At 42.8% G+C, this 27,695-nt stretch overlaps 2 protein-coding genes across 3 annotated transcripts in view; both read left to right on the forward strand.

The window, feature by feature from the left end:
- PPM1H (protein phosphatase, Mg2+/Mn2+ dependent 1H) overlaps positions 1 to 27,695 on the forward strand; it is a 244,476-nt gene that overhangs the window by 206,327 nt on the left and 10,454 nt on the right. For both annotated transcript variants that reach the window (XM_035002242.1, XM_035002243.1), the window contains exon 9: positions 13,909 to 14,060. In XM_035002242.1, the coding sequence (XP_034858133.1) occupies positions 13,909 to 14,060 (152 nt within the window). The remainder of the gene's footprint in view (positions 1 to 13,908; positions 14,061 to 27,695) is intronic.
- LOC118008635 (cytochrome c oxidase subunit 7A2, mitochondrial-like) lies at positions 4,036 to 4,461 on the forward strand. The gene is given in 2 exon segments (XM_035002244.1): positions 4,036 to 4,250; positions 4,253 to 4,461. Coding segments are annotated over 2 exon segments (246 nt in total). The 5' UTR covers positions 4,036 to 4,072; the 3' UTR covers positions 4,321 to 4,461.

Consider the following 27,695-nt stretch of genomic DNA (forward strand, 5'->3'; position numbering starts at 1 on the left):
AGAGCATGTTTTATTGTACTGTGTGCTTTCTATAATTCATAAAAAACAATATTCGTGCATAATGACATGGGAAAAAGCTGTACTATATTAAGTGAAACAGAATATGATTATATATACAAAGAGCGTGATTGTAAGTTAGTAAAAAGGTATATGCATTGGTATACAAATATACACGTGAAGGAAATTTAATAAAATAGTAACAGTAAATAGCTTTGGGTGGTAGAGGAGGAAAAACTTGTTTAAAAATTCCCTAGACCCCTCAAAAATATCTTAGGAGGTGGTTTGATACAATACTTAGAAACTCAGACTGGTCATCAATGTCTTGACTTCAAGCTCTGTCTCTTCACTTACTAGCTGGGTGACCTTTAGAAAGTTACTTTACCTAAATCTCGGCTTCCTCTTCAATAAAAAGAGGACAGTAGGAATGTTATACCCAGAAACTTAACAGGACAAGTTAAATGACATATATAAAGTTCTTAGCCAGAACCTGGCATAACAAATATTTGCTCCTTGATCCTTTTCCAATTCCATCAAGACCACAAGATTTCACCGGCTCTTTACATAGAGATCATGAGTCCAGTCGTGTTTACTGAGCCAAAAACTAGGGAACATGTCCTCAAAAGAATTAGAATTTTTGGGCAAGCTGGAATGTGAGACTAGCGAAGGAATCATCAGCCATAAACCCTGTGATTCCTGCTTCCTAAGAGACTAGGGGAATTCCGAAAAGGGAGAGAGAACTATATACTGTGAAGAAGAAGGACAAGATAAGTAGAACAAGAGAAAAGGAGGAGGCAGGAGTGAGTCTGGTGTGCAGTAAAATTTGCCTTCTGGGGTCACTGAGTTTGGAAGATTAGCTCGAAGGGCTATGAGCTATAATAAAGCTAATTATTGTGAAGGGCCTTGAACTGGACCCAAGGCAGTAGGTAAGGTCTTTAGCAAGGGGAGTAGCATGATAAATATTGGGTGGAAGCTGGTCACAGCACGTAGATGGGGGCGGGGGGTGGTGGAGGGGTGAGGAGAAGCAGACAGGAGGCCACTGTAGAACTCAAACTACGGTAGGAGGACAGACACTAGGGGAGGGACTGCGAAAATGAAAACGAGGCACATCTGAGAGACGCTGCAACAAAACGATTTAACAAAAACTGATGGCAGTTTTAGAGGGTGAAGCGGAGTGAAATTTTTAAAAAATTAAAAATGCACTGCTTTCTAGCCTAGGAAAAGGGAAGGATGTTGCTTATGGGGGACTGAAGAAGAAAACTAATTTTATACCTTTTTTCCTTTGAGTTTTCTGAACAATGAAAAACATAAACACCAGTGCCTGGGATGAAAATAACGTTACAGCAGGTATAAAGTTAGATTAGAAACTATGGTTTGGATTTAGGACCAAAATGGACTTCTTTTTTTTTTTTAAAGATTTTATTAGTTTATTTGACAGAGAGAGACACAGCGAGAGAGGGAACACAAGCAGGGGGAGCGGGAGAGGGAGAAGCAGCTTCCCGTGGAGCAGGGAGCCCGATGCGGGGCTTGATCCCAGGACCCTGGGATCATGACCTGAGCTGAAGGCAGACGCTTAATGACTGAGCCACCCAGGCACCCCAGGAGTTTTAATTTAAATGCTACAAGTTAGCAAAACCTAAATTTTAAATACTGTGAAAATTGTATAAAATATTTAAGTAAACTAGATAGTATAAGTCAAATAAGTAGAGGTTATTAAATCCACTCAGATAAAAATGAAGGTAAGGCCGATGTAGATAAGTAGATACAGATATATAGGTACGGTATAGATATAGATGAAAAGGAAACTTTCACGGTAATCAACCAAGTGATTTAGGTAACCTAATTATCGTAAGATTCTAGTACTTTATTGGGCCATAGAGAAATTTTTACAAATGGCCATCTACTTCTTTTTTTTTTTTTTTTAAAGATTTTGTTTATTCATTTGAGACAGAGAGAGAGAGAGAGCATGAGCAGGGGAGAGGCAAAGGGAGAGGGAGAAGCAGGCTCCCCACCGAGCCAGGAGCCTGATGCGGGGCTCGATCCCAGGACCCTGGGATCATGACCTGAGCCGAAGGCAGATGCCTAGAGACTGAGCCACCCAGGCGCCCCTCAAAATGGACTTCTTATTCTTCTACTCCATCCAAATTAAATTTCCGCACTGGATAGCTGTGGGCTCTCTTCTCCCCACCCCACAGAAAGTGGTCTTCCTAATGTTTGCCTGCTGGAGGACAGGAGCAGAGAGAACAAGTGCTGCTTATGGACAGATAGAAACCAAGGAGAAAACTCCAGGGGGCTCAGTGTCCCATCCCATCTCCCCAGCCCCATCGGGGGAGGGGGCCTAGAAGTAATCTATCACATTACAGTGCCTTGTGCTGCTGTGGACTACAAAACAAACCACCCCAGAACTTAGAGTCTTGACAGAACGGTGTATTATTTGTATTTATAGGTTCTTAGCTTTCCTAGTTCTGTGAGTTGTCTGGGCTCAGCCAGGTGGTTCTGTCTGGGAGTTGCTCATGTCACAGTTGGATGTCAGCTGGGGCTAGAGTCATCTGAAGACTAGATGGGCTAGAAGTCCAAAATGGCTCACTCATATAGCTGGTAGTAGACATCGGCTATCAGCTAGTTCAGCTGAGGCAGCTACACATGGCCTCTTCATGGGGTTTTGGCTTTTCATAGCATGGCAGCTGGATTCTGAGAAAAAAACGTCTCAAGAGTGAGTGGTTCAAGACTGCCAAGCAGAAGCTACAAGGCTTTTTAAGACCTAGCCTCAGGGGTATCACTGGGTGGCTCAGTCAGATAAGCATCTGACTCTTGATTCCAGCTCAGGACAGGATCCAGGGTGGAGAGATTGAGCCCAGCTTCGGACTCTACGTTCAGTGGAGAGTCTGCTTAAGATTCTCTCCCTCTCCTTCTGTCCCCTCCTCTCCCCTCCCCTGCCTCTCTAAAAATAAATAAATCTTAAAAGAAAAATTAAAAAAAGTCTTAGCCTCAGAAGGCCTAGAAACATCATCTCTGCCACACACCAGTGGTCAAGGACATCACTAAGCCTGGTCCATATTTGTATGTATATTACAAAATGATTACCACCATAGCTCTATCACATCATATAATTACTGCTTCTGTTTTGTGGTGAGAACATTTAAGCTTTACTCTCTTAGTACCTTTTAAGTATATAATATAGTATTATATATAGATGTGTATATATTTTATATATATAATGTATATGTGTACACACACATATATATTACATAGCATATACAGATTACATGTAATTATAGTTCCCCTGCTGTACTTGAGATCCCTAGTCTTATAACTGGAAGTCTGTGCCCTTCGGCCAACATTTCATGCATCTTTCTTTTCAGTTGGGGTGCTGTACTCTCGGAGGCCATCTGCTCCCCTTCCACCACCACCACCACCACCACCACTTTGAAAATGTGTGTGGGGTGGGGCAGGGAATCCCATCAAGAGTGTAGAGAAGCTGCTTTTATTCGACTAAGGTGCCATCTGACCCTACATCTAGGAAAGATTTTGTGACTTAGCTTGTCCTCCATCTGCATCTCTAACTCTCTGGTCTAGCTGTAAAAATCACTTGTGTGTGTGTGACATTTTTCTGGCTCGTTTCCATTGCGAAGTGACTTGGGAAGTAACTAGCTATTTGAATACCAGAATTTGACATTTACTTTGACACCAAAAAATCTCGCTTGGCAGCTCATAAAATTTATGGTCACACAAGGGAGCCAACCTCTGTATTGTGTCAAATGTTTCTTCTCATTGGAGATTATTTCCCTCTGATCCCCTTCTGAAAAATAATAATTTCACTCGAATGTTTCAGTTAAACATGTAGTATCTTTTTTTGCATTTATTTATTGCATTACACACAGAAGAACAGTTTAAGAAGTTTGTTTAAAAATGCAAATCCCAGGGCGCCTGGCTGGCTCAGTTGGTAGAGCATGAGACTCTTGATCTCGGGGTCTTGAGTTCAAGCTCCATGTTGGGAGTAGATTTTAATTTAAAAAATAAGAATAAGGTTCCTGGTGGTCGGTTGTCGCAGTTGGTGGGTAGTAACCGAGCCAAGATGCGGCATCTGCTGGCTCTTCATCAGATTGCCCAGAGGACCATAAGTACTGCTTCATGCAGGCAGTTTGAAAATAAAGTTCCAGAGAAACAAAAGCTATTTCAGGAGGATAATGGAATTCCAGTGCATCTAAAGGGTGGAGTAGCTGATGCCCTCCTGTATAGAGCCACTATGATGCTTAAGTTGGTGGAACAGCATATGCCATATATCAGCTAGCTATGGCTTCATTTCCCAAGAAGCAGGGTTGACTTCAGTTTATCATCTCAGCAGGCAGTTGTTTCAGTTTCATTCAGCTCTCTATGGACCAGTAACTGATAAATAAATGAGTTCTTCTTTGGGGATCAATATTTATTGACTTATACTAACTGCCACCAATAAAGCAGACTTTACCATGAAAAAAAACAAAAAACAAAAAAATAAAATAAAAAATAAAAAATAAGAATAAAAAATAAAAACAGATTTAATATATATATGAGGAAAATGCATGCCTGTGATCTCAGGCACATAAAATGACATCTACACATCAGTGGCCACCAAACCATTCAGCAGATCATTGGCAAGCATGGCATCATCGGCTATAATGTTTGAAGACCAATCTTTTTTTTTTTTTTTTTTAAAGAGTGGGAGAGAGCTTTGGGAGGGGCAGAGGGAGAGGGAGAGAGAATCTTTTTTTTTTTTTTTTAAAGATTATTTATTTATTTATTTATTTATTTATTAGAGAGTGAGCAGGAGAGTACCGCATGAGAGGGGAGAGGGTCAGAGGGAGAAGCAGGCTCCCCGCTGAGCCGGGAGCCCGATGCGGGACTCGATCCCAGGACCCTGGGATCATGACCTGAGCTGAAGGCAGTCGTTTAACCGACTGAGCCACCCAGGCGCCCTGAGGGAGAGAGAATCTTAAGCAGGCACCACACCCAGCATAGAGCCCGATGTGGGGCTCGATCTCACAACCCCGTGAGGGCATGCCCTGGGCCATAATCAAGAGTTGGACACTTAATCAACTGAGCCACCCAGGCGCCGCTGAAGACCAATCTTTAACTCTGTTTATATTTGGTTTATTATTTGAGTGTTCTTGGACCATGTGTGATCAGACTGGTATTTGAATGAAATAAGATAACGTATCAAAAAAATGCAAATCCCTGGAATCCACTTCCTGAAATCTAAAGCACTAGGTCTAGAAGCAGGTCCTAGGAGTTTTCAGATTTTTAGACAATTCTGAAGCAGGGAATCCAAAGACCACTCTTTGAGGGGCACCTGGCTGGCTCAGTCGGTAGAGTGTGTGACTCTTGATCTCAGGGTTTGAAGTTTGAGCCCCATGTTGGGTATAGAGATCACTTTAAAATAAAATCTTTTAAAAAAACCCATAAAACAAAGACCACTCTTTGAATAATACTGCCATAAGCCATTCTTCACTGTGCTCCAGGAACTTCAGGGTTTTTTGGGTTTTTTAAACATTTTTTATTAACATATAATGTATTATTTGTTTCGGGGGTACAGGTCAGTGATTCATCGTTTTACACAATTCACAGCACTCACCAATGTCCATCACCCAAGCCACCCCATCCCTCCCACCCTCCTCCACTCCAGCAGCCCTCAGTTTGTTTCCTGAGATTAAGAGTCTCTTATGGTTTGTCTCCCTCTCTGGTTTCATCTTGTTTCATTTTTCCCTCCCTTCCCCTATGATCCTCTGTCTTGTTTCTCAAAATCCTCATATCAATGAGATCATATGATACTTATCTTTCTCTGATTGACTTATTTCGCTTACATAATACCCTCTAGTTCCATCCACGTCATTGCAAATGACAAGATTTCATATTTTTTGATGGCTGCATAATATTCCACTGTATAAATATACCACATCTTCTTTCTCCATTCATCTGTTGATGGACATCTAGGCTCTTTCCATTGTTTGGCTATTGTGGACATTGCTTCTGTAAACATTGGGGTACATGTGCCCCTTCAGATCCCTACATTTGTATCTTTGGGGTAAATACCCAGTAGTGCAATTGCTGGATCGTATGGTAGCTCTATTTTCAACTTTCTGAGGAACCTCTGCACTGTTTTCCAGAGTGGCTGCACCAGCTTGCATTCCCACCAACAGTGTAGGAGGGTTAGGAACTTCAGCTTTTAATCCTAACATGGGTTTGTTCTGCATCTGTGTTCTAGTCCTGGACAGCATGATTCATTCTTACAGTGCACATGGCTCAATGCCGGACTAGTAAGCTGGGGATACTACACACCTCATTCTCCACCTGAACACAGATCTGCTGAGACCTGGGCTCCTTGCTTCAGAATAACTGCAAGCCTGGGGATTGACTTTGCCACCCAGCAGGTGTCCCACAGCTTACCAGGCGTGATTGTGTCTTCTCTCCTAAGGCAAGGCACATAATAACTTGCTCTCTTGCTTACTGGAGATCTCTGAAATCCTGCCATGGTGTGAAAAAAGTCCTGTGAAGTAGTAAAACTCCGGTTATGTGGTTATGTTAAGTCCCAATGGCCAGAAGTAGCAAGTACACGAATAAAGAATAGCAGTCATTTCATTATTTATTCATCAGGTGATGATATAACTTATCCTCTCAACCAGAACATTTTTGAGAGTCAGTGTGGACATCATTAATAATTATGCTGGGAAAATAGCACAGACCAAAACTATCTCATGCACACAGGGACATAAGGTCACTCTGTGTGCCTCCTCACTGGATTTGACACAACTCAATCCACCTACACTACACCCACATCCTTTCACTCACAGGATGGGGTTTCTTCTGACCTTTATCTCTATAAATGGGCATTTTAATGAATACAAATTTATTCCTCAAATGATTGATAAGCTAGATTCAAGCCCATTCATTCACTGAGCCTTTGACTCAGTGGTGCACAAGCCAGTGGAAGCCCAAAGAAAGGAGTGGATCATGGGAGTAGCCCGACATGTAAAGGAAATTCCTTCCTATAGCTTATTACCTCCTTGAGGGGCAAAGTACTGGCCTCATGAGAAGAAAATGGAAGCCTTCCACTAGAGTCGCCAGGCACTGGATTCAGCTTCAGGCTCCCTACCTGATACTTCAGCTGGTGTAGAAACATTTTAGCTATTAAGTTGTATCCGCCCTCAAAAGTCACATGTTTACTTTGTAGACTGCAAAAGAAAAAGCAAACCCACAAGAATATCTGTGGTATATTTCAAATATAAAATTATACCCGCAGCCCAAACAACTGGCTCCTTTGGGGGAGCGTGAGTACCAGCGTATTTGTAATACTTAATTGTACCTTGATGCATTTGCAGTCAGATGCTCTGAGGTCATGTGGCCAGTCACATGCAGCCCTAACTCCTATGATGAAAGAGTCAGAGAACATTAATGCCATAAGCATCCACAGTGGCCACCACATGCTAACATTTCATTTCACTAGGGAGACACTGAAGATTTGAAAGGTCGTGTCTTCTCCCTCACCATTCCCCGGTGAAAATCCAGTACTGTGGCCAAACCAAACAATATAAAGCTGCCCAAGCACACCAGCCCTCTCTCACCTCCCCAGGCTTTGGCTCCTGCAGTTCCCACTATGTGTAAGGCATAAGATCCAGCTCCTTCTTCCTGAACTCCATGTGATGAGTCACTGCTGCTTTGCACATTCCCAGCAGGTGGTCAGCAGACTTTGGAAATGTGAATGACCAAATGTTTTTGCCTAAATTTTAAGGAGCAGAAGTGGGTTTCAAACCCAAGTCTTTTGCCACCAAATTCAGTGTGTGTTTCATGACATAGTATAGATAGAATCACAAGAGAGAATCTGGATGCTCTCTTGACAGTTTGCCAGAATGCCAACATTGAAATAATCTGCTTGGTTTATAGGACCACAAAGAAGTATTATTTTTTTCTGGTACAAGTGCCATATTCAAAGTTCTCTAGGTTGAGCTTTTGAGTTGGCTACATGGGGTATAAAGGATAAGACTTTGTCCTCTCCTTATTTTCTACCACCTATTGGCATCCTTTATCTTGGGAACCGTCTAGCTTTTCTGCCAAGAACACTGCTGAGATTCCCAATCCCTGTTACTTTAAATGAGACTTGTACTTGAACCCCAAGGCCCTTGAGCCCACTCTTACTCATTTCCTTCCACCAACTAGCTTACTTTCAGGTGTACTGCCCTGAGATCAGCACCATCTAATAATAACTCATGGTACCTTAGAATTTGTAGTTTCCTTCCACGTTATCTCATTTGATCTTTCTAACAGCTTTGTGAGAGGGGTGGAATAGGCGTTAACATATTTTTTTTTCAATTTTTAAACAATGATTTCAGAGATGAGAAAATTGAGAGCAAAAGAAAATAAATGGCTTCTCTCAAGTCCCAAAGCTGGTTAGAAGCGGAGACCTGAAGTGAGGGCTCTGATCCCAAAGGCAGGGCTCTCGTTCCTCCAGAAAAGCCAGGCCTGAGCTGTGGGAGCTCATGGGCCTCTGCTGAGTACCTCAGAGGGAAGAAAGGTTGGGCAAATTTGCTGAGTTGATAAAGCTGTAAAAACCGCCAGGGCATCTTAGAGAAGCAGCCGAGATTTGACAAATGGAAGAATTGATGGGCTCTTTTTTAAAAGTAGCTTCGAGAAGCCAGCATCAGCTTACACCCATATGAACCATCTTAACGTGCCACCGAAGTTCCCTCCGTAATAGAGCGGAGAGGCGAACACACATTTTCCACAAGTGCTGAAGCAGCAGCCTGCGGCTGAGCACTAAGTGGTGGGACTGGATGAAAGACTTGCTTGTCGCAAGCTCCTGTGTCAGTAGGTGCCCGGTGATGACATTAAGGGCGTCTCTAAGTGCTCTGCCGCCGAGGGCCCAGGGACAGCACTTGGCACCCGGCTCACTCGGGCACAGTAGCCAAGGGTCTTCCGTGCCCCCAGGCTCCTTCCTGCTCCCTCCCTTACACTGAGTTTTTTGTTAGCAGCTCCAGTGAGGACAGGGAAAGAAAAGGAGAGAGTCTGCGACTTCCATTAAATATCAGCACATTGCATTTTTGGTGATGGCTCGTCGGAGGTAACGAGCGAAATCTGCTCGGTCACCATATTAGAGCAGCCTCTGACTAGACCTCCGACACTGAATTAGTTTTCTTCCTCCCTTCCTCTCATTTATTCTTGGTCTCAGCAACTATGTCCTGAAGATCTATTGTTATTTACTATGAAAAATACTGTGAGGCCCACAGAAGAAATGCAAAGTGGGATCTCTGGCCAGGGGGTGAATTTGGGGAGGGAAGAGAAGAGGACCAACTCACTGTGTGTTCGCTGTAGGCAGAATAAGGGTAAATGTGCAGTGAGGCCAATGCTTCTCTTGGTTGTTTATTGACTGCTTACCAAACGCTAAGCTGTGTGTTCTGGCGACAGAAGCAGAGAGAACAACTCAGACCTTGCCCCTTGAGGAGCTTATTGCCTCTGACAGTGTTTCCCAGGCAAGGCTCCCCCGCCACTTGCATTGGAATTAGCTGGCCTTTGTCTAAAGAAGCTGATGCCTGCTCAGATCGACACAATCAGAATGTTAAAGGTGGGCCCTTGAATCTCAAGTTGTTCCATGAGCACCCCGGGTGAATTTTTTTAAAGATTTTATGTATTTGACAGAGAGAGAGCAGACGCAGGGGCAGCGGCAGGCAGAGGGAGAGGGAGAAGCAAGTTCCCTGCCGAGCAGGGAGCCCAATGTGGGGCTCGATCCCAGGACCCTGGGATCATGACCTGAGCTGAAGGCAGACGCTTAACCGACAGAGCCACCCAGGCGTCCCCAACCCCAGGTGATTCTTAAGCACAGGAGAGTCTGAGCATGATCACATGAGAGTCTGGCAGAGACAAACAAAGGGACCCAAACAGGTGTAGCTAGGGAGAGCTGTGCTGGGGGGTGCACAGGCTTGTGACTGCAAGGACCGGGGAAGAGGAACAGACACTGCTTGTTGGTGTCCTTCAGGATTGTGGCAGCAGAGGGGGGCACTGCATCCCCAGTCTAACACCGCATCCAGAGTAAGGAAGGGGCCTGTGGGAAATCACCTCAATTGTTCGGATCTTTGTTCAAACAGTGCCTTCCCGGAGAGGCCTGCTATAGCCATGTTCTAAAAGGACTCTTGTCATTCTTTTTTTTTTTTAACTTAAATTCAATTAATGAACATACAATGTATTATTGGTTTCAGAGGTAGAGTTCAGTGATTCATTAGTCTTATGTAACACCCAGTGCTCATTACATACGTGCCCTCCTTAATGTCCATCACCCAGTGACCCCATCTTGTCATTCTTCTTACTCGGACTTTTCTTCAGAGCACCTATCCTCTTCTGACGTTGGAGTTGTGTGTCTGTCTCATGTACTAGTGTAGAAGTTGTGAGGGACTGGGGGGTGCCTGGGTGGCTCTGTCGGTTAAGCCTCTGACTCTTGATTTTGGCTCAGGGCATGATCTTAGGGTCATGAGATCGAGCCCCACATTGGGCTCCAAGGGCATGGAGCCTGCTTAAGATTGTCTCTCTCCCTCTCCCTCTGCCCTTCCCACCCTCCAAAGAAGTTGTGAGGGACTTTGTCACTTCTGTCCACAGCTGTATCTGCAGTGCCTAGAAGAGTAGTTGGCACATCGTAAGTGCTCAATAAACACATAAAGGCGCTTCTGGGAGGGCAGACGGATCCACACTGGCCCCATCTCTCAGCTGCTCAAATGATACTGCCCTCAAAAACTGCAAGAATCTCTAAGCTTCCTGTGGCCTTTCTGTCCCTTCTTGGCAGCTGGGAACATTGGAAGGAGCCACGAGCAGCCCTGACCTTGTTCTCCAGCTCTCCCTCACACAGAGACATTTGCATGGTACATCTCTCCCTGACTGGGGCCCGCAGAGACTCTCTCTTGCTGGTGTCTGAGTCCTGGGGAGCCTCCGAGCCATTAGTTTAATGTGAGGCTTCCTGGAATATCAAGAAGCTATTTCCAGAATTGAAGAGGGAGCTTTGGAGAGGTGAGTGTGGTCTGATAGAGGAAGGCCAACAACAGCTCTGGGGAGAGGAGGTCAGGACTCCAGAGCCTGCCAGGATCCTCTGGAGCCCTTGCCGCCAGGGAGGATGGGCGTGCAGTGTGTTGTCCTGTGCTGCAGCCCAGTTTTTCTGAAAGCCTTTTCACAAAATGTTCTGCATCACAGGTTAATGTATAAGACACGAGTTGTAAGTGGAAAGTTGGCAGAGTCCTTTGGAAATTGGCTAAAGGGCAGGAAATAAAGGGTAGCAATAAAAACCTAAAAGGATGTTAATTGGGGAGTGCCTCAGGGAACAGGGTTGAGACCAGCTTTTTATTATTTACATTAAAAATACTTGAGAATGGTTTTGAAAGGATTTTCTTGTTGGCTAATGAAACAGCATTAGGGAGCTGTGTGTGGAAATGTGAATAGTGGAATTAGGGAAGGATTCAATTTATTGATGGAATTGAAGCGAGTGTTTTCTGACATGTTTCTGTGTATCAGTCCACACCCATTCTGTTGGCTAGATTTCCCTTTGGGTAGTGGGCAGGATGACTTCAGCTTAAACAGCTCGAATCTCTACATATGTTTGGCCGGCAGAAAAGCACTGGAAGAGATTCTGGCACCTTAAACCCAGGGTAGTCCTGAAATTAAATGGATGTTATCTTCAGACCTGGAAATCTTTCCTGTAGAAGGAGCTAGAAGACAGATGGAATCTCCCACTTAGCTAGAGGCATAAAACTGGAACTGGAGTACCCAACATCATCTCCCCACCTCCCATAACACTTTTTATTCTGTGGAGTTTGGATTATTGCAGAAGTGTATTGTAGATAGACCCCAAGAAGAAGTGAGCAGTCTCTCTTAAGCAAAGTCATTGCATCCTGGCAATTACAGCGTAGTGAGCCAGGACTGGGGAGGCCAGAGCCAACATTTGCTGTCCTCTCTAAAGCCTGCCTCAGAGGCCTCACAGAGGCCACCAAGCCCTGGATCTCCTTGTTTGCGAGCCTGGGCCTGTAGGAATCCTCTTCAGCCTCGCTACTCAGAGTGCGGTCCCAGGACCCACAGCATCGGCATCACAGGGGAGTAAGCTAGACATGAAGCTTCTCCAGCCACACCCCAGAGCTGAATTAGAATCCACATTTTAGCAGGATCCCCAGTGGATTCCTAGGCACATTAGCATTTGAGAAGCACTGCTAGAACATTTGTGACACCCAGGAATCACAAGAAAATACAGCAAAGGGGATTTGGTTGCTTCTGTGGAAGGAAAACTAGACCACATGAGTTCAGTGGCCTGAGGATAGAATTCTGGCATTTGGGACTTTCCAGTCTGCTGAAAACTGAAGATTCTCCTTGTTGTTTTCTTTAATTTGGCCTCATAAGGCAGAGTGCCTTCTCTAGGAGGTAAACTCACCCTTAAAGTGGATATCCCTTTTGAGAAAATGTTAAAAGCCAGTCCAGTACACCCCTGAGTTCTCTTCCCCTGAGTGTGGGCCATGCACTGGGCCACTAGCTAATTGTTACCACCTAGTTAGCAGGCCACAGAGGCGTGGTACCTGGAGGCTGCTTTTCATTTGAGCTCATTTTCCAAGGGCTCTGTGGGTAGGTGTGTGGTATTTTTGTTGTTTTCTGCTGCTGGGTGTAGGCTGTTAGTCCACAGGACCGCCCTATGTCAGAGTGTCACAGGCCTGAGCAAACCTTTCTAAAACATAGGAGGCGTGGCTTTCAAAGATGTGGATTTGAGCAGTCTGTAGGCCTCTCAGAATTGAATTCTCTGTAGGTTTGAGATGACCTAACACTGACTGTGTGTGATGGGGCACGCAGCTGCTTAAACTCCAACCTCCTTCCTCTCCCTGCCCCTCCCCTGGCCTACAGCTTTCACTCAGACTTGCTTTTAGAAGACAGGAGAGAGAAAAGAGGGGGTTGAAGGAACTAGAAGATTGACAAAACTGACCTGCGTTCGTCCTTAGCTCGTGAGGTGGTGTACACAGGGCTGGTTCTGCCAAATTAGGAGGGAATAGTAATGAAACCCCAAACTCTTTTCTTGCCAGAGTTGGGTGAAAATAGATTTGCGACCTAACCCAAATACTGCTTCATTTTTATTCTTACTAGTTTTGTCAAGGTTATACTGTTCTTCTCCAAGAGTTTGGGCGGATATTGAAATATCCAGGTCCTTCCAGGTACTAGAGATGAGGAAAGATGTCACGTTTGCCAAGATACAGTTTGGAGATTCAGACTTAGCATGTGTCCTTTATAACTGAGGCTAGATTGAGGCCCTTCAAATCTGAGTATAGCTCTGAGCCCCATCCTTACATGAGAGGAGCCCTGCCCCTAGGGCCTCAAACAGGTAAACCAGAAAGTGATTCATGTGAGCCCATTAAATAAGTGTGTCTCCTTCAGTCCTAGACAAATACACACAGAGCAACTACTAAAGATCTGAGGCTGGCTTTCTCTCCCCCACAGACAGAGCCCAGAACCAGGGAAATCTGCTATTCATCTTTATACTTAGAGCACCTGGCACAGAGCAGGCCCTTAGTTAAGTCTTTGTGGAATGGATGGATGTGGAAGGAGGAAGGAGGCAAGCCTCTGACTGCTCTTCTGGCTAGCACAGTATCGACTATAAGTATTGTTCTAGCTATGTCTCAGGCATTATTACATTTTCCACTCATTCTTCCTTGTCAACTATTAGGCCCCCCTGGTGAGCGCCATATGTCTATATGGCAAGTCTCCGAAGGAGGCTACCCCTGGCCACAAAGCTGGCTCCACAACCAGGTACCTTATAGTGCATACCTAAAAATACCTAGGCTAGATGGGAAAAGAGAAAGGAATTCAGAAGCTCATTTGTTGTGGGAAATAATGTGCTCCCAACCTCTTAAGTAGGAATATTCCCATTCTTTTCAGGTAAGAGTCTACGATCTCTCCAAATATGAGCATGGATCAGATGATGTGCTGATCTTGGCCACTGATGGACTCTGGGATGTTTTATCAAATGAAGAAGTGGCAGAAGCCATCACTCAGTTTCTTCCTAACTGTGATCCAGATGACCCTCACAGGTTTGTGCATTTCTGTGATGGTAGGGTTGTTCCTTGAGCCAGTTTTCATGGTGTGACTGAAATAAATAATCATGCACTTTCCATCATTCATGATTTGCTGTAGAGCTGATATGGATGGATTAGGAACCAAACTGTAGAAGGGACATTTCTTATTAGTAGTACTTTCACAGCCGAATAAAAATCCTCAAGATGAACCTAGATGCAAGTGGTAAAGAATTTGATTTTTTTTTTTTTTAAGATTTTATTTATTTATTTGTTAGAGAGAGAGAGCTTGGGCGAGAGAGAGCGAGAGTACGAGCAGGGGGAGCTGCAGGCAGAGGGAGAAGCAGGCTCCCTGCTGAGCAAGGAGCCCGATGCGGGACTCGATCCCAGGACCCTGGGATCATGACCTGAGCCGAAGGCAGCTGCTTAACCGACTGAGCCACCCAGGTGACCCAAAGAATTTGATTTGTAAGATACTTCAGCAGCATGTTTCTCACATTCTTTCTTTGTAATTCCGAAGTGAGAATAATCCAGTTTGTGATCCTCCTGTTGAGAGTAATACCAAATGCTCCCAGCATCGATTTTTATTCATTGGGAAATGATTTTTGGGAAACATTGAGAAAGGAGAGAATAATTAGAGTAGGTTTTCATTTGTAGGATAATGGCAGTGTAAATATCCCAAACAATTCTAGGTGACTCAGAAATAAACAGAAATCCCCTCGGGAGAAAGGCAGCTTTCACTTAGAACACAAGGAAACAAGTCACCATGAGAAAAAGCCAGTAGAAACAGCAGACAGTGGAGTGGGACCTATAAACAATTCATTCTTGAATTTATCAGTCAAAAATATAAATATTTTAACATTTCAGAAATGTTTTTTAAAGTGTTGAAAATAGGAACAAGGACAAGAGACTATAAATTGCACAGATTTTAAAAATAAGGAAATGGAACTTCTGGAGATTTATTTTTAAAATAAGAATTAAAAATTCAGTGCATTAAACAGATAAAATTGATCTGAATAGTCCAGAAAATGGCTGAGAGACAAGAGGGAAAATTAAAAAAAAAAAAATGAGATTATGAGACTAGGGGAATGACCTAAGATGCTTGCAATAGAATTTCAAAAGGAAATACTGTAGATGAGAAGAAAAAGAAAAAGTTCCAGAATTGTTGATTGATAGTAAACTGAAGATACAGAAAGCCCAACAGATCTCGAGTAGAAGAAATGAAAATTATAAGTAGGTATTTCATAATGAAACTGAAGAACTTTAAACAAAATAATAAAAGCAGTTGGAAAGAAAGACAAAACAGATCTATATAAATAATATTTAGACTATGAAAGCTGACTTTTCAGAAACAACAATAGGATCCAAAAGACAATGGAGTTACATCTTTAGTTGTCTAAGAATATTAACATGAAAGTTTTTTTAACATACATGAAAGAATTTTCCTATGTAGTAAAAATACCATTAAAGAGGATAAATTAAAGACATTTTCAGGCAAAACACAACCTGAGGAATTTTAATGCCAACCAAACTGCTCTGAAGAAAATTTTCTAAAGGATGTACTCAGATAAGAAAAGGAAATGGTCCCAGATGGAAGATCTGAGAAGTAAAATGGATTATTAAGCTAGGATAGTAATAAATTTGTAGATACATTGGCTATATAAAACAGAAACAAGAACGTCTAATGTGTGGTACTAAAAATGATAGAATTGAGATACTAAATAAAAACAGCACAATAAATTGGCAAGGGGGGATAGCAAATCAGTTACAGGGTGCTGTGATTCTACTGGAAAAGAGGTTCTCTTAAAAGAGTTTAGCTTTAGATTCTAAATGTGTTTATTTATTTTATTTATTTTATTATGTTAATCACCATACATTACATCATTAGTTTTTGATGTAGTGTTCCATGATTCATTGTTTGCGTATAACACCCAGTGCTCCATGCAGTACATGCCCTCTTTAATACCCATCACCAGGCTAACCCATCCCCCCACCCCTCTGCCCTCTAGAACCCTCAGTTTGTTTCTCAGAGTCCACAGTCTCTCATGGTTCGTCTTAAATGTGTTTAAATAGCTAAGAAAACTATAAAACAAATAGAATGTATAACTGTTAGACTAATCAAGGGAGAGAAAACCTACATGGAATCAGAAACCAAACTTCTAAAAATTTATAAATCAAAAAATTATAATAAAATTAGAAATTACTTGGGTTTGGGGGCACCTGGGTGGCACAGTTGGTTGGGTGTCCAACTCTTGGTTTTGGCTCAGGTTGTGATCTCAAGAGTCATGGGATGGAGCCTCATGTCAGGCTCTGCACTCAGCGTGGAGTCGGCTTGAGATTCTCTCTCTCTCGTGCTCATGCTCATTCTCACGTGCTCTCTCTCTCAAATAAATCTTAAAAAATAAATTACTTGGGTTTGAATAATGGGAAGAATACTACATATCAAAGCTTCAAAGGTTGAACTTTGAGTCTTTTTTTTTTTTTTGGTCTAATTTAATGAGCTATGCATAGATGAAGACTCCAGTCACCCCTGACCTGCCAGAAATAGCTACATCCTCTCCATGTCATAAGATAGCACTTTCCAAGACTCCCCACTATAATACCAGGAACCCCTGGCCACAAGCTCTAGACTCCTTACCACAGGGAAAGATTTTCTCAGACTAGGACCTTGAGGACTGATGTGTGTTATGGGGCCATTTCTGCCTATATTATCCACATAAATATGTACATAAGGCCTCTTATAACTTCTAGACTCTAGGAGCCAAAGGAGTGGAGCTATCTACTTGTGGACCATGTGTTCTTTTCCTGAGTGCAGGCCATTAGGAAACACCTGTCCTAACTTTAAATTTTAGGTCTGCGGTCCTTATTTCTATAATAGCATCTAATTTAAGAAGTGAAAATAGCAGAATAAACACAGAGTAATGGAAGGAAAAAATTATAGATAAGAAAATAGAGAACAAATATTGAATAAAAATAAATGATAAATGAATTTAGTGAAGTTGCAGGATACAAAATCAGTATCCTGAAATCTGTTGAGTTTCTCTACACTAATAACAAACTAGCAGAAAGAGAATGTAAGAAAACAGTCCCCTTTAAAATTGCATCAAAAAGAATAAAATACCTAGGAATAAATTTAACCAAGGAGGTGAAGACCTTACTCTGAAAACTATAAGACATTGATGAAAGAAATGGAAGAAGACGGAAAGAAATGGAACAACATTCCATGCTCATGGATTAGAAGGACAAATATTGGTAAAATGTCCATACTACTCAAAGCAATCTACAGATTCAGTGTAATCTCTATCAGAATACCAAAAGCATTTTTCACAGAACTTAGAACAAATAATCCTAAAATTTGTATGGAACCACGAAAGACCCTGAATTACCAAAGCAAGATTGAGAAGGAAGAACAAAGCTGGAGATCTCATAATCCCAAATTTCAAGATATACTATGAAGCTATAGTAATCAAAACAGCATGGTACTGGCATAAAAATAGACACATAAATCAAGAGAACAGAATAGAGAGTCCAGAAATAAGGCCACATTTTAATAGTCAATTAATCTACAAAGGCAAGAATATACAGTGGGGAAAGACAGTCTCTTCAACATATGGTGTTGAGAAAACTGGACAGTTACATGTAAAAGAATGAAACTGGGCCACTTTCTTACACCATACACAAAAATAAATTTAAAATAGATTAAAGACCTGAAACCATAAAACTCCTAAAAGAAAACATAGGCCATAAACTCTTGGCCTTAGCAATATTTTTCTGGATGTGTTTCCCCAGGTAAGGGAAACAAAAGCAAAAATAAATAACTGGGACTACATCAAACTAAAAAACTTTTGCACTGTAAAGGAAATCATCAACAAAACGAGAAGGCAACCTCCTGAGTGGGAGAAGATTTTTGCAGTATGATATATCCAATAAAGGGTTAATATCCAAAATATATAAAGACTCCTGTAACTCAACACTCTGAAGGAATAAAAGACAAAAAAAAATGCGTAGAGGACCTGACTAGACATTTTTCCAAAGAAGACTTACAGGTGGCCAACAGAACATGAAAAGATGCTCAATATCACTAATCATCAGAGAAATGCAAATCAAAACCACCATGAGATAGCACCTAACAACAGAATTGCTAGTATCAAAAAGATAAATAACAAGTTCGGCAAGGATGTGGAGAATTAGGAAACCCTCGTGCACTAATGGTGGGAATGTAAATCGGTGCTGCCACTGTGGAAAACAATATGCAAGGTTCCTCAAAAAATTAAAAACAGAAACACCATATGATCCAGTAATTCCACTTCTGGGTATTTACCTGAAGAAAATGGAAACAGTAGATCAAAAAGATACATTCATCCCTCTGTTTATTGCAGTTTTACTTAGATTAGCCAAGATATGGAAGCGACCTCAGTGTCCACTGATGAATGGATAAAGAACATGTGTATATACACCTAGAAAAGGGGGGATCTTGCCATTCTCAACAACATACCTGGAGGGTATTATGCTAAGTGAACTAAATCCAAGAAAAACAGATACCATATGATTTCACTTTTACATGGAATCTAAAATACACAACAAATGAACAGACAAACAGAAACAGACTCATAAATATAGGCAACAGACTGATGGTTGCCAGAGCGGATGGGAGCTAGGAGAGAGGAGGAACAGGTGAAGAGGATTGAGAGTTGCAAACTTCCAGATATAAAATAAATCATGGGGATGAAAAAGTACAATATAGGCAGTATAGTCAATAATATTGTAGTAACGTTGTCTGGTGACAGATGGTAACTACCCTTACAGTGAGCATTTCATAATATATAATTGTCAAAGCACTATGTTGTGTACCTAAAACTAATATAATACTACATGTCAACTGTACTTCAATTAAAAATTTAAATTTTTTTTTAATAATAAAGTCAAAGTTTATTGTTTAAAGCAACTAACACATTAGGAAAATGCAAATTAAAACCACAGTGAGATATCACCTCACCCATCAGGATAGCTATTTAAAAAACAAAAAACCAAAAATCAAAAAAAAATAAGAGTTGGTGAGAATGTGGAGAAATTGGAACCCTTGCGCATTACTGTTAAGAATGTAAAATGGTGGAGCTGCTATGGAAAACAGTATAGTGGTTCCTCAAAAAAATTAAACATAATAATCATATGATTTGACAATCCACTTCTGTGTATATACCCAAAAGAAGTGAAAACAGGGACTTAAACAGATATTTGTACGCCCATGTCCATAGCAGTGTCATTTACGATAGCTAAAACGTGGAAGAAACCCATATGTCCATGAGCGAATGAATGGATGAGGAAAATGCGGCATATAATGCAATGGAATATTAACCAGCCTTATAAAAGAACAAAATTCTCACAGATGCTACAAAATGGGTGGTGGGTATAGACATTACACCGAGTGAAATAACCAGACACGGAACAACAAATACTGTATGATTCAATTTATATGAGGTACTTGGAGTAGTCAAATTCATAGATTCACGAAGTAAAATGGTTGTTGTCGGGCTGGGGGGTGGGGAAAGAGACTGCGTGTTTAATGGGTACAGCATTTCAATTTGGGAAGATGAAAACGTTTTGAGGGTAAATAGTGGTGATGGTTGTACAATAGTGTGAATGTACTTAATGCCTTTGAACTGTACATGCTTTAAAATGGTTAAAATGCTAAGTTCTGTGTTATGTATATTTTACCACAAATTATTTCTCGAAAACAAATTTGGAAAAAAGGTAATAAATTAGGTAAATTTCTCATAAGACTAATCAAAAACAAAGGGTGACAAACAACATTGGGAATAAAAAACAGTAATATCTCAGACGCAGCAGCAATTAAATGTGAACATACTATGAAGATATATGTGTTCTTTCATAGGTACATTGTAAAGATATTAATTCTCCCTGATGGATCTTTAGAGACAGTACAGTTATAACCAGAATTCCAGTGAGGTTTTCATATAGCTTCATAAACTTATTCTAAGATGTATACGGAAGAACAAAATGCTAGGAATGTTTGTGACATTTCTGTATGAGTCTTACCCTTCTAGATATTAAGACAAAATCAGAACAACTAAAACAGTGTAGAAAAAATTAAAATTGAATCCTTTCCTCACACCATAGACTAAAATCAAGCCCATGAAAATTAAGACTTAAATGTGAAAGGCAAAATAAATACAACTAATAGAAAAAATAGTTTGGGAGAGACCGTCTTTATGATCTTAGAGAAGGATATCTTAAGACCCAAAAAGCATGAACAATAAAAGATGGATAACCTTAACTGCATTAAAATTAGCAACTTTCGTTCTTCAAAAGACAACATAAAGAGAGTAAAATGATAAGCTATGAACTGGGAAAAGATTTTTGCAACCTGTATAACTGAAGAGGGATTCCTATCCATAAAATACAGTGAACTCTCACAGATCAATAAAGGAAACACAAACAACCCAGTAGAAAAATGAGCAAGAACCAAACACTCATGACACAGAAGAACATTAATGGCCAGTAAATATATTTTAAAAACACAGCTGGAGTAAGCAGAGAGGTACAAATTACAAACACGAAGTAACAGCAGATGGCTTTGTGAATCTGTAGACAGACGGATGACACCTCGGCATACCTGGTGAAGTCAGGCCTTTGCATGTCCTGTGACTCCGAAGTTCTCCTAGGTCTGTACCCTGGAGCGCTGGTTCTGAAAGTGTAGTCCTTGAGTCACGTGGCATTGGCATCATCTGAGAACTTGTTAGAGATGCAAATTCTCAGGCCCCATCCCAAATCTACCAAATAAAACTCCAGTGAGGGGACCCAGCAGCTTGTGTTTTAATAGACCATCCAGGTGATGTGGTGCTGCTAAAATTTCATACAACAGAATTGTTTTTATGACAAAAGCTGGAATCAACAACGTGTCCAATCATAGGATGGATAAACTAAGAACAGAAGGCTTTATAGCTCAAAAAAAGGGAATGAACCAAAGATGTGCTCATTAGCAGGGAAGAATCTCAAAAACATAATGTTGAGTTTAATAAGTAAGTCATAGAAGAATACACATATTATGATTCTATTGACATGAAGCAGAAAACTAACAATATATCATTTAGGTATATAGATACTAAAACTGTAACAAAAAGCAAGAAAATTAACCCAAAATTCAGGATAATAGTTATCTTGGTAGAAGGGGTGACAGGGAGGGGAAGGGTATGTGCTTGAGAAAAGGCCACAGTGAGCTTCTGAGATCTTCCTGGTACTGTTCGGTTAGCTCGATGGCAGCTACATGATCATGCATGTTATTTGAAACTGTATATATGTTGTATGCATTTGTTCGCATGTAAACTATGAGAGGCAGCGTAGCCTGGTGCTTACAGGCATGGAAACTAGTCAGACTGCCTGAGTTCCAATCCTGGTTCTGCTTCTTCTAGACTTGTGTTTCTTAACTTCTCAGTGCCTCAGATTCCTCCTCTGTAAAACGGGGGTTCCAATAGTACTGACCTCGTACATCTCTGTAAAGTGAAGTTCCTGCTAACGACTAAGCAGTAATGGGTGTTTGTTGTTGTTACTCTGTATCTGATGCTGTTTTTCTATGTTTCATATATTTCACAACGAAAAATATTCGTTTAGGAAAATAGTGAAGCGAGGCTGTCTCTCTCTTCCTCGACTTGTTTGGTATCCAGTTGTTTAGATTCTTTCATTTGAACTTAAATGGATTTTTCTCCTGTTGAGCTTTGGTTTTAATCTGTGTTTTATATCCTGCTTGTTAGCAACATTCTCACCAGTTTTCTCTACTGTGATTATTTTTATAAAGCTTTTTGCAAAGCCAGCTGACAGGTACAAGTGCAAAGGCACGAAACACTTTTTTTTTTTTTTTAAATCTCTCCAAGCTGGCTTGGTTTTGCTTACCAGCCCATCTCTCTCCATGGCAACAAATCTGCCCTCCAGGGAATGGTAACCTACGGACAGTGTTGTCACCAGGCAGGTGCCTGCCAGGTGAGAGCAGGCTCCGGGGGTGCATCAGAACTGCTACCTCCAGAGGCAGGGCTTAGAGGGATTTCTGTGGAACAAACAGGGCAAGAAAGAAAAAGGGTTTATGTCTGCCTTTCAGGGAAGATGGCAAACCAAAGCCTAAGAAAGACTTCCGTATCCAGTAGATGAATGAGTGAAAGGGAAAGTTGTAAGATAAGCACCGTTTTATTGGTAAGAAAAAGAATATCAGCCTGGAAAAAATTCTGGTTGGGTTTTGAGACCTTAGGCAGTAAAACCTTGTAGGCAGAGGTTTCTTCTTTGCCACATAACTCTCATTCAGATTCATTCATTTGGGAAATATTACTCAGGACATGTTTTATGAGGCAAGGTTTGCTAGTATTGGGGAAGAAATCTATGAAGCAAACAGACCTGTCTCCTGCCCTCTGGGAGTTTAGAGTCTTGAGGGGGTTATGGAAACATAAGGAAGTTATAGTATAAGTGATTAAAGACAGGAGCCGAACCTAGAGGAAGGGATAGCCAAGGAAGTTTCCCACAGGAAGGGCTATCTAAACTTAAACCTGAAGAACAAACAAGAATGAGCTGGGCAGGGTAGGGGTGAGCTGTAGCTGGGGAGGGAGAACATGGTACAGTCAAGGAAGCCAGTGGTCAGGATGGCTGACTGGGCTGAGCGTGCGGTGCTGTCCACACACGAGGTGTGAGAGGTAAATGCAAGTTGTGGCCGACCTTAGGAACTCACAAGATTTTTTTTTAAAGAATTTATTTTTGGGGGGATGCCTGGGTGGCTCAGTCAGTTAAGCATCTGCCTTCAGCTCAGGTCATGATCCCAGGGTCCTGGGATCGAGCCCCACATCGGGCTCCTTGCTAGTTGGGAGCCTGCTTCTCCCTCTGCCTGCCGTTCCCCCTGCTTGTGCTCTCTCTCTCTCTGACAAATATATAAATGAAATCTTTAAAAAAAAAAAAAAACTTCTTTTTTGGCAGAGAGAGAGCGTGTGTGCACAAGCAGGGGGAGCGGCAGAGGGAGCCTGATGTGGGGCTCAATCCCAGGACCCTGGGATCAGGACCTGAGCCGAGGGCAGACACTTGACCGAATGAGTCACCCAGGCACCCCAGGAACTCACAAGATTAATGAATGTGGAAATTAGTTGTAGAAAAGGAAGTCTATAATAATGACAGGGAATTTGTGTAATTCCTTCATTCTGATCCATAATCAGCAAACTGTCTGTGCAACCTGATGGTGAAAACACAAGATGTGGATTCTCTACCCCTGTCTGCTCCTTTGTAATTTAAACAATACTAGGAATTCAGAGAAACTGAATTTATTTCACACTTATGGCTTAGAAGTGATGTAAACTTTTCTCTTTCATGTGCGACGTATTTGCACATTTCCGTGTGTAATTTGGGAGGTGGGCACCACACTCGTGCCCTGGATGAGTGTGTCTCCTTGGGGAGTTCAGTCCCAAAAGCCGTGGCGGGGGGGTTGCCCCAACTGGGAGCTGTTCTGATCTTCCTGTGCAATAGAAATATGAGGGAAAGTCATCCTAATAAGTTTTAGTCAAAGTTATAATGTCTGTGAGGAGGAAGGACCCACTTTATAACTGCAGAGGCTCTGTGGGCTCTTCCTTGGCCAGAAGGATTCATTTCTCCCCACATGTAACCCAGGACCAAAGGCTGACCTATTTAATCACGTTGGAAGGTGGGGACTGGCTGGTTTTCTTTCCTCTTTTCTCTTTCTCCCTTTCCTCCCTCCCTCCTCTTTCTTTCCTTCCTCCTTTTTTCCTTCCTTTCCTTCCTCCTCTCTTTTTCCTTTTTTCTTTTGACTGGAGCACACCCTGAAGTAGAGCAGAGTTGGCAGTTCTGTGAGTCCGTTGTGGGGTACACATTGAACCCTTCATAGGAAATAAGCCAAGCTAGCACCTGAGTCGGGTGGCTGGAAGTCATGGAGGTTGGGCTTCACAACATGTAGCTCTCTATAATACCAGGAAGATTCTCTGTTGAGGCCTAAACATCCTGCACAATTTGGAGAGGGTGCTGGAGAAAGGCCTGGAAGGGGTTTTCTGGGGCAAACGAGGGATCGACTTATCCCCTCTAATAAGCTGGAGATTTAGTGGTAGATCTCCTGTGAAGAATATTCAAAATAGAGACAAGTGTGTGAACACTCAAAGAGGATGCTTAATACTTTGTCAGAAAGTAATAAATTGTCAATATGACTGAGGGGGAAGGGCGTGGGCAAAGCCAGAGGGAACTAGGGCCACAGAACAGTTAACCAAACATGAAAGCACAGTATGCAGTCGCGTTCCAAATGCCCCGGCAAAACTTTGTGAGGCTTTGCCAGTCCTTCATTGCCCGAAACCTGTGGAAACCTCTCTGTAACTTGGACCTTACTGACCCTCAGTCCCCCTGCCATGACACTTGAGGGGCTTTGTATGGAGTATTAAATCTGTAAGTACCAATGTAACATAAATTCCACAGAGCATTTCCCTAACAAGAGAAGCTTCTTGGGACACCTGGGTGGCTCAGTCAGTTAAGCGTCTGCCTTCGGCTCAGGTCATGATCCCGGGGTCCTGGGATAGAGCCCCACGTCGGGCTCCCTGCTCAGCGGGGAGCCTGCTTCTCCCTGTCCCTCTGCTGCTCCCCATGCTGTGTACACGCACTCTGTCAAATAAATAAATAAAATCTTTTAAAAAATGAAGCCTCCTTGATGGTCACACTTGAGATGGCGTTCTTCACATCCATGCTCTCTGAGACTCCGATCTGCGTGCATTGATGAGGAAGAGATTAATCCATGGGAAGTTACTAGCAAAAACGCCACCAACACTGACAGCAGGCTACTCAGGCAGCTATTAGTATTGCTAATTTGTATTTCCTTGATATTATGAAATTTATTTTGGCAAAAGACAAAATTTCTTTCTATGAGATCTTTCCACAAATTAGCTGAACTAATTCCTACCAGCACCACGTGGTTTTGAAAAACTATGCCTCAGATGCAAAAAAGGAAGGGTTTCCCCCATTGCCCCCCATATCAGTTACATGTTTGAAGAACAAATTTGTGAGTGCTTGATCTATTTGAAGGCTAGATAAAATCGGCATTTTGTCTCTTTTGCAATGTTGAGCATATTTAGACCCATGGGAACTGGGAAGTCAGTCTGTGACCCTGCCCATAATGGCCTCTGAACAGCACGCTGCCGGGCCCCTCTTTCCTGCCTCACAGCTCTTTGTATGGCCGCTGGAGCAGAGCTGTGTGGCCACTTAGTTGGAAGATCAGGGCATTTTAAAGGGCTTGCCAGGGAAGATAGAGAAGGAAATGTTCTGTTGCTCCCTCTCACATTGAAATTGTGCTGTTTGGGATACAAACAAAAATCAACACGCAGCACGTAAGGAACCAGGGAGTTGGTGCCAGGCGCGGAGGGCTGGACGATGCATGGCAGGTGTTTTCGCCCTCTCCTGTGGGTGTGGCCGCTCTCCCCAGTCCGCGGCCTTGTACCTGCGGGCACATTAACCCCTGAGGTACACCGTGGCCACGTCACGGACAGAGCTGTCGGTATTCCAGTGTCTCAGGATATTCCACCTGCTCCCTGGGCTGGGGACAGAAGCCGTCACGAGTGGCTTCGGTGAGTTTAGAGGCGGACAAGGGACCCGCGTGGTTCAGCTCCCAGCAGTGAGCCTAAGAGATACCTCCTCCTGGGATGAGCTGCCCAGGTCCAAATACAATAAAGAGCCCTCTCCAAGCCACCCCTCACCCCCTGCCCACCAGGTCACCATAGATCCCTGCCAATGTTCCCAAGCTTGGGAGAGCTTTCCTACCTCTTAAATTTCAGAGGCCTGCTCAGAATGCAAAGAAGATTCCTCCTCCTGTTCCCATCATACTCTATTACTGCTGGGCATCAGCAGATGGAGGCAGCCTTTTATATGCAAATATTTGGAACCCATTAATTCCCCAGTTCCTGCCACCTACCTCCCTCTTGTAAGACCCCGATCTGTACCATCTAAATGGCAAATAGCAGTTCCCACCCAACTAGAACTATTCAAGCCTTTAAAGCAGGGTTACAGCCTGAGGCCTGAAATGGACGTAGTTTTGACACCAGTGCTGATTGAAATGCAGTCCCTGTGAGAAACGGACTCTCTAAGAGGTGGATGACTGAAGGCAAATCTCTTGGGGGAAAAGAAGGACATCTTATGTTTAATGCGGAAAATGATAGTGGGTACTGACCTCTGACCAAGTGCTGAGACTGCTGAATGCTTTGTGGAAGGATCTCGTTCATTCCTTGCCGGAGCCTTTGAGGTCTGCCCTGTCATCATCCCAGATTTATACGTAAGAGAAGAGGGGCTCCCAGAGGCTCAGGAATTTTTCCAGCGTGCCCATGTGGGCCGCGGTAAAACCAGGATTGGACCCTCGGCAACCCACGCCCACACCCTGAGCCCCTTTGTGTGCTCTGCTGAAGAGGCGAAAGAAGAACTGCCACAGAAATGGCAGGGACAACAGAGACAATTGAGGATTTATCGGTCTCCTTCCACCCTGACTGTTAGTGCCACTGTGAAAAGAGCTTCTGGCCTTCCCATAGTCCTTCAGCCCTCTTCCTTTCTTTGTTTTCCTCCCTCCCCTGCTGTCCTTTCTCTGCTCCCTCCCACTCAGAGCCTGAGGAAGCCTCTGAGCCAAGCCCTGTGCCGTGTGCCAAGTTAGCTCCCTCCCTGGCAGCCATTTCTTTCAGCGGATCAGTATTGAAATTTCTTTTGCTGATCAATATTGAAAGTTGTGGCCAGAGAAGAAAAATGTTCTCAAAATACAAGACTTGTCTCCCAGGGAGATTCTTTCTTAGAAGAGAGCAAGTACTTCAAACTGCTCTAGCAGTTCTCTCATGCAGTATGACCAAGCATTCTGAATAAGGCATTCAGGAACGGCCCTTCATCTGCTCCACATCCAGCTTCCAGAATCGCCAGGCTCCTCAGCCCGCCTCCCAGCCTTGGCCCACGTGCAGTGGAATCCAATCCCCTGTCACTGCCTTCGGCTGTGCCATATTCTTATTTGCTCCTCTCCTGTATATTTTTGTACTCGCATTTCATGTTTTAACTCCATCTGTGGCACGTGTCTGCCCTTGGGTTCAGTCTCAGTACCAAAATCTGTAGAGCTCTCCTGTTTTACTGCCACATTTAGCAATTTCTTTCATAGTCACCAAACCAGACAGGCCTTGTCAGGTAGAAATTGGAAGAAAACCAAATGGGAGTGGGGACACCGAGGTCTTTCCCTCTTGAGAAAGTTGTTTCCTCTTTAGCAGTTTTGATATAAGGCAACCTTATACATGGTTTCATGCCTGGGGCAAGTTGGCTCTTGAATATGGATGCCAGTGGGTTTTGAATGGCCACCCAGCCTGGCTGAATACTGGAGTTGGGGCACAACTCTTCTCCCAGGAGCTGATTTCTAGGGTTGTGTCGAGTTGATCATTTATGAGGAAAGCTCTTGCAAGTGGCCTCATTTTACCTGAATGTTGTTTCTGACTTCATTTCAATACTGGGTCTCCTGTAGCCTGAAGGAAATGTAGGAAATTGGTTCTAGAGTTCAGCGGTACGGTTAGTCACTGAATACACCATCTACTCAGTCCCCTTCAGTTGTCCACACAAGCTGCTTTTACAGAGGGGATACCACATTCACCAGAGAAGTCTGGCAAA

Source organism: Mirounga leonina, unplaced genomic scaffold (genome assembly GCF_011800145.1).
Source record: "Mirounga leonina isolate KUSES-001 unplaced genomic scaffold, KU_Mleo_1.0 Mir_126, whole genome shotgun sequence".
Classification (NCBI taxonomy): domain Eukaryota; kingdom Metazoa; phylum Chordata; class Mammalia; order Carnivora; family Phocidae; genus Mirounga; species Mirounga leonina.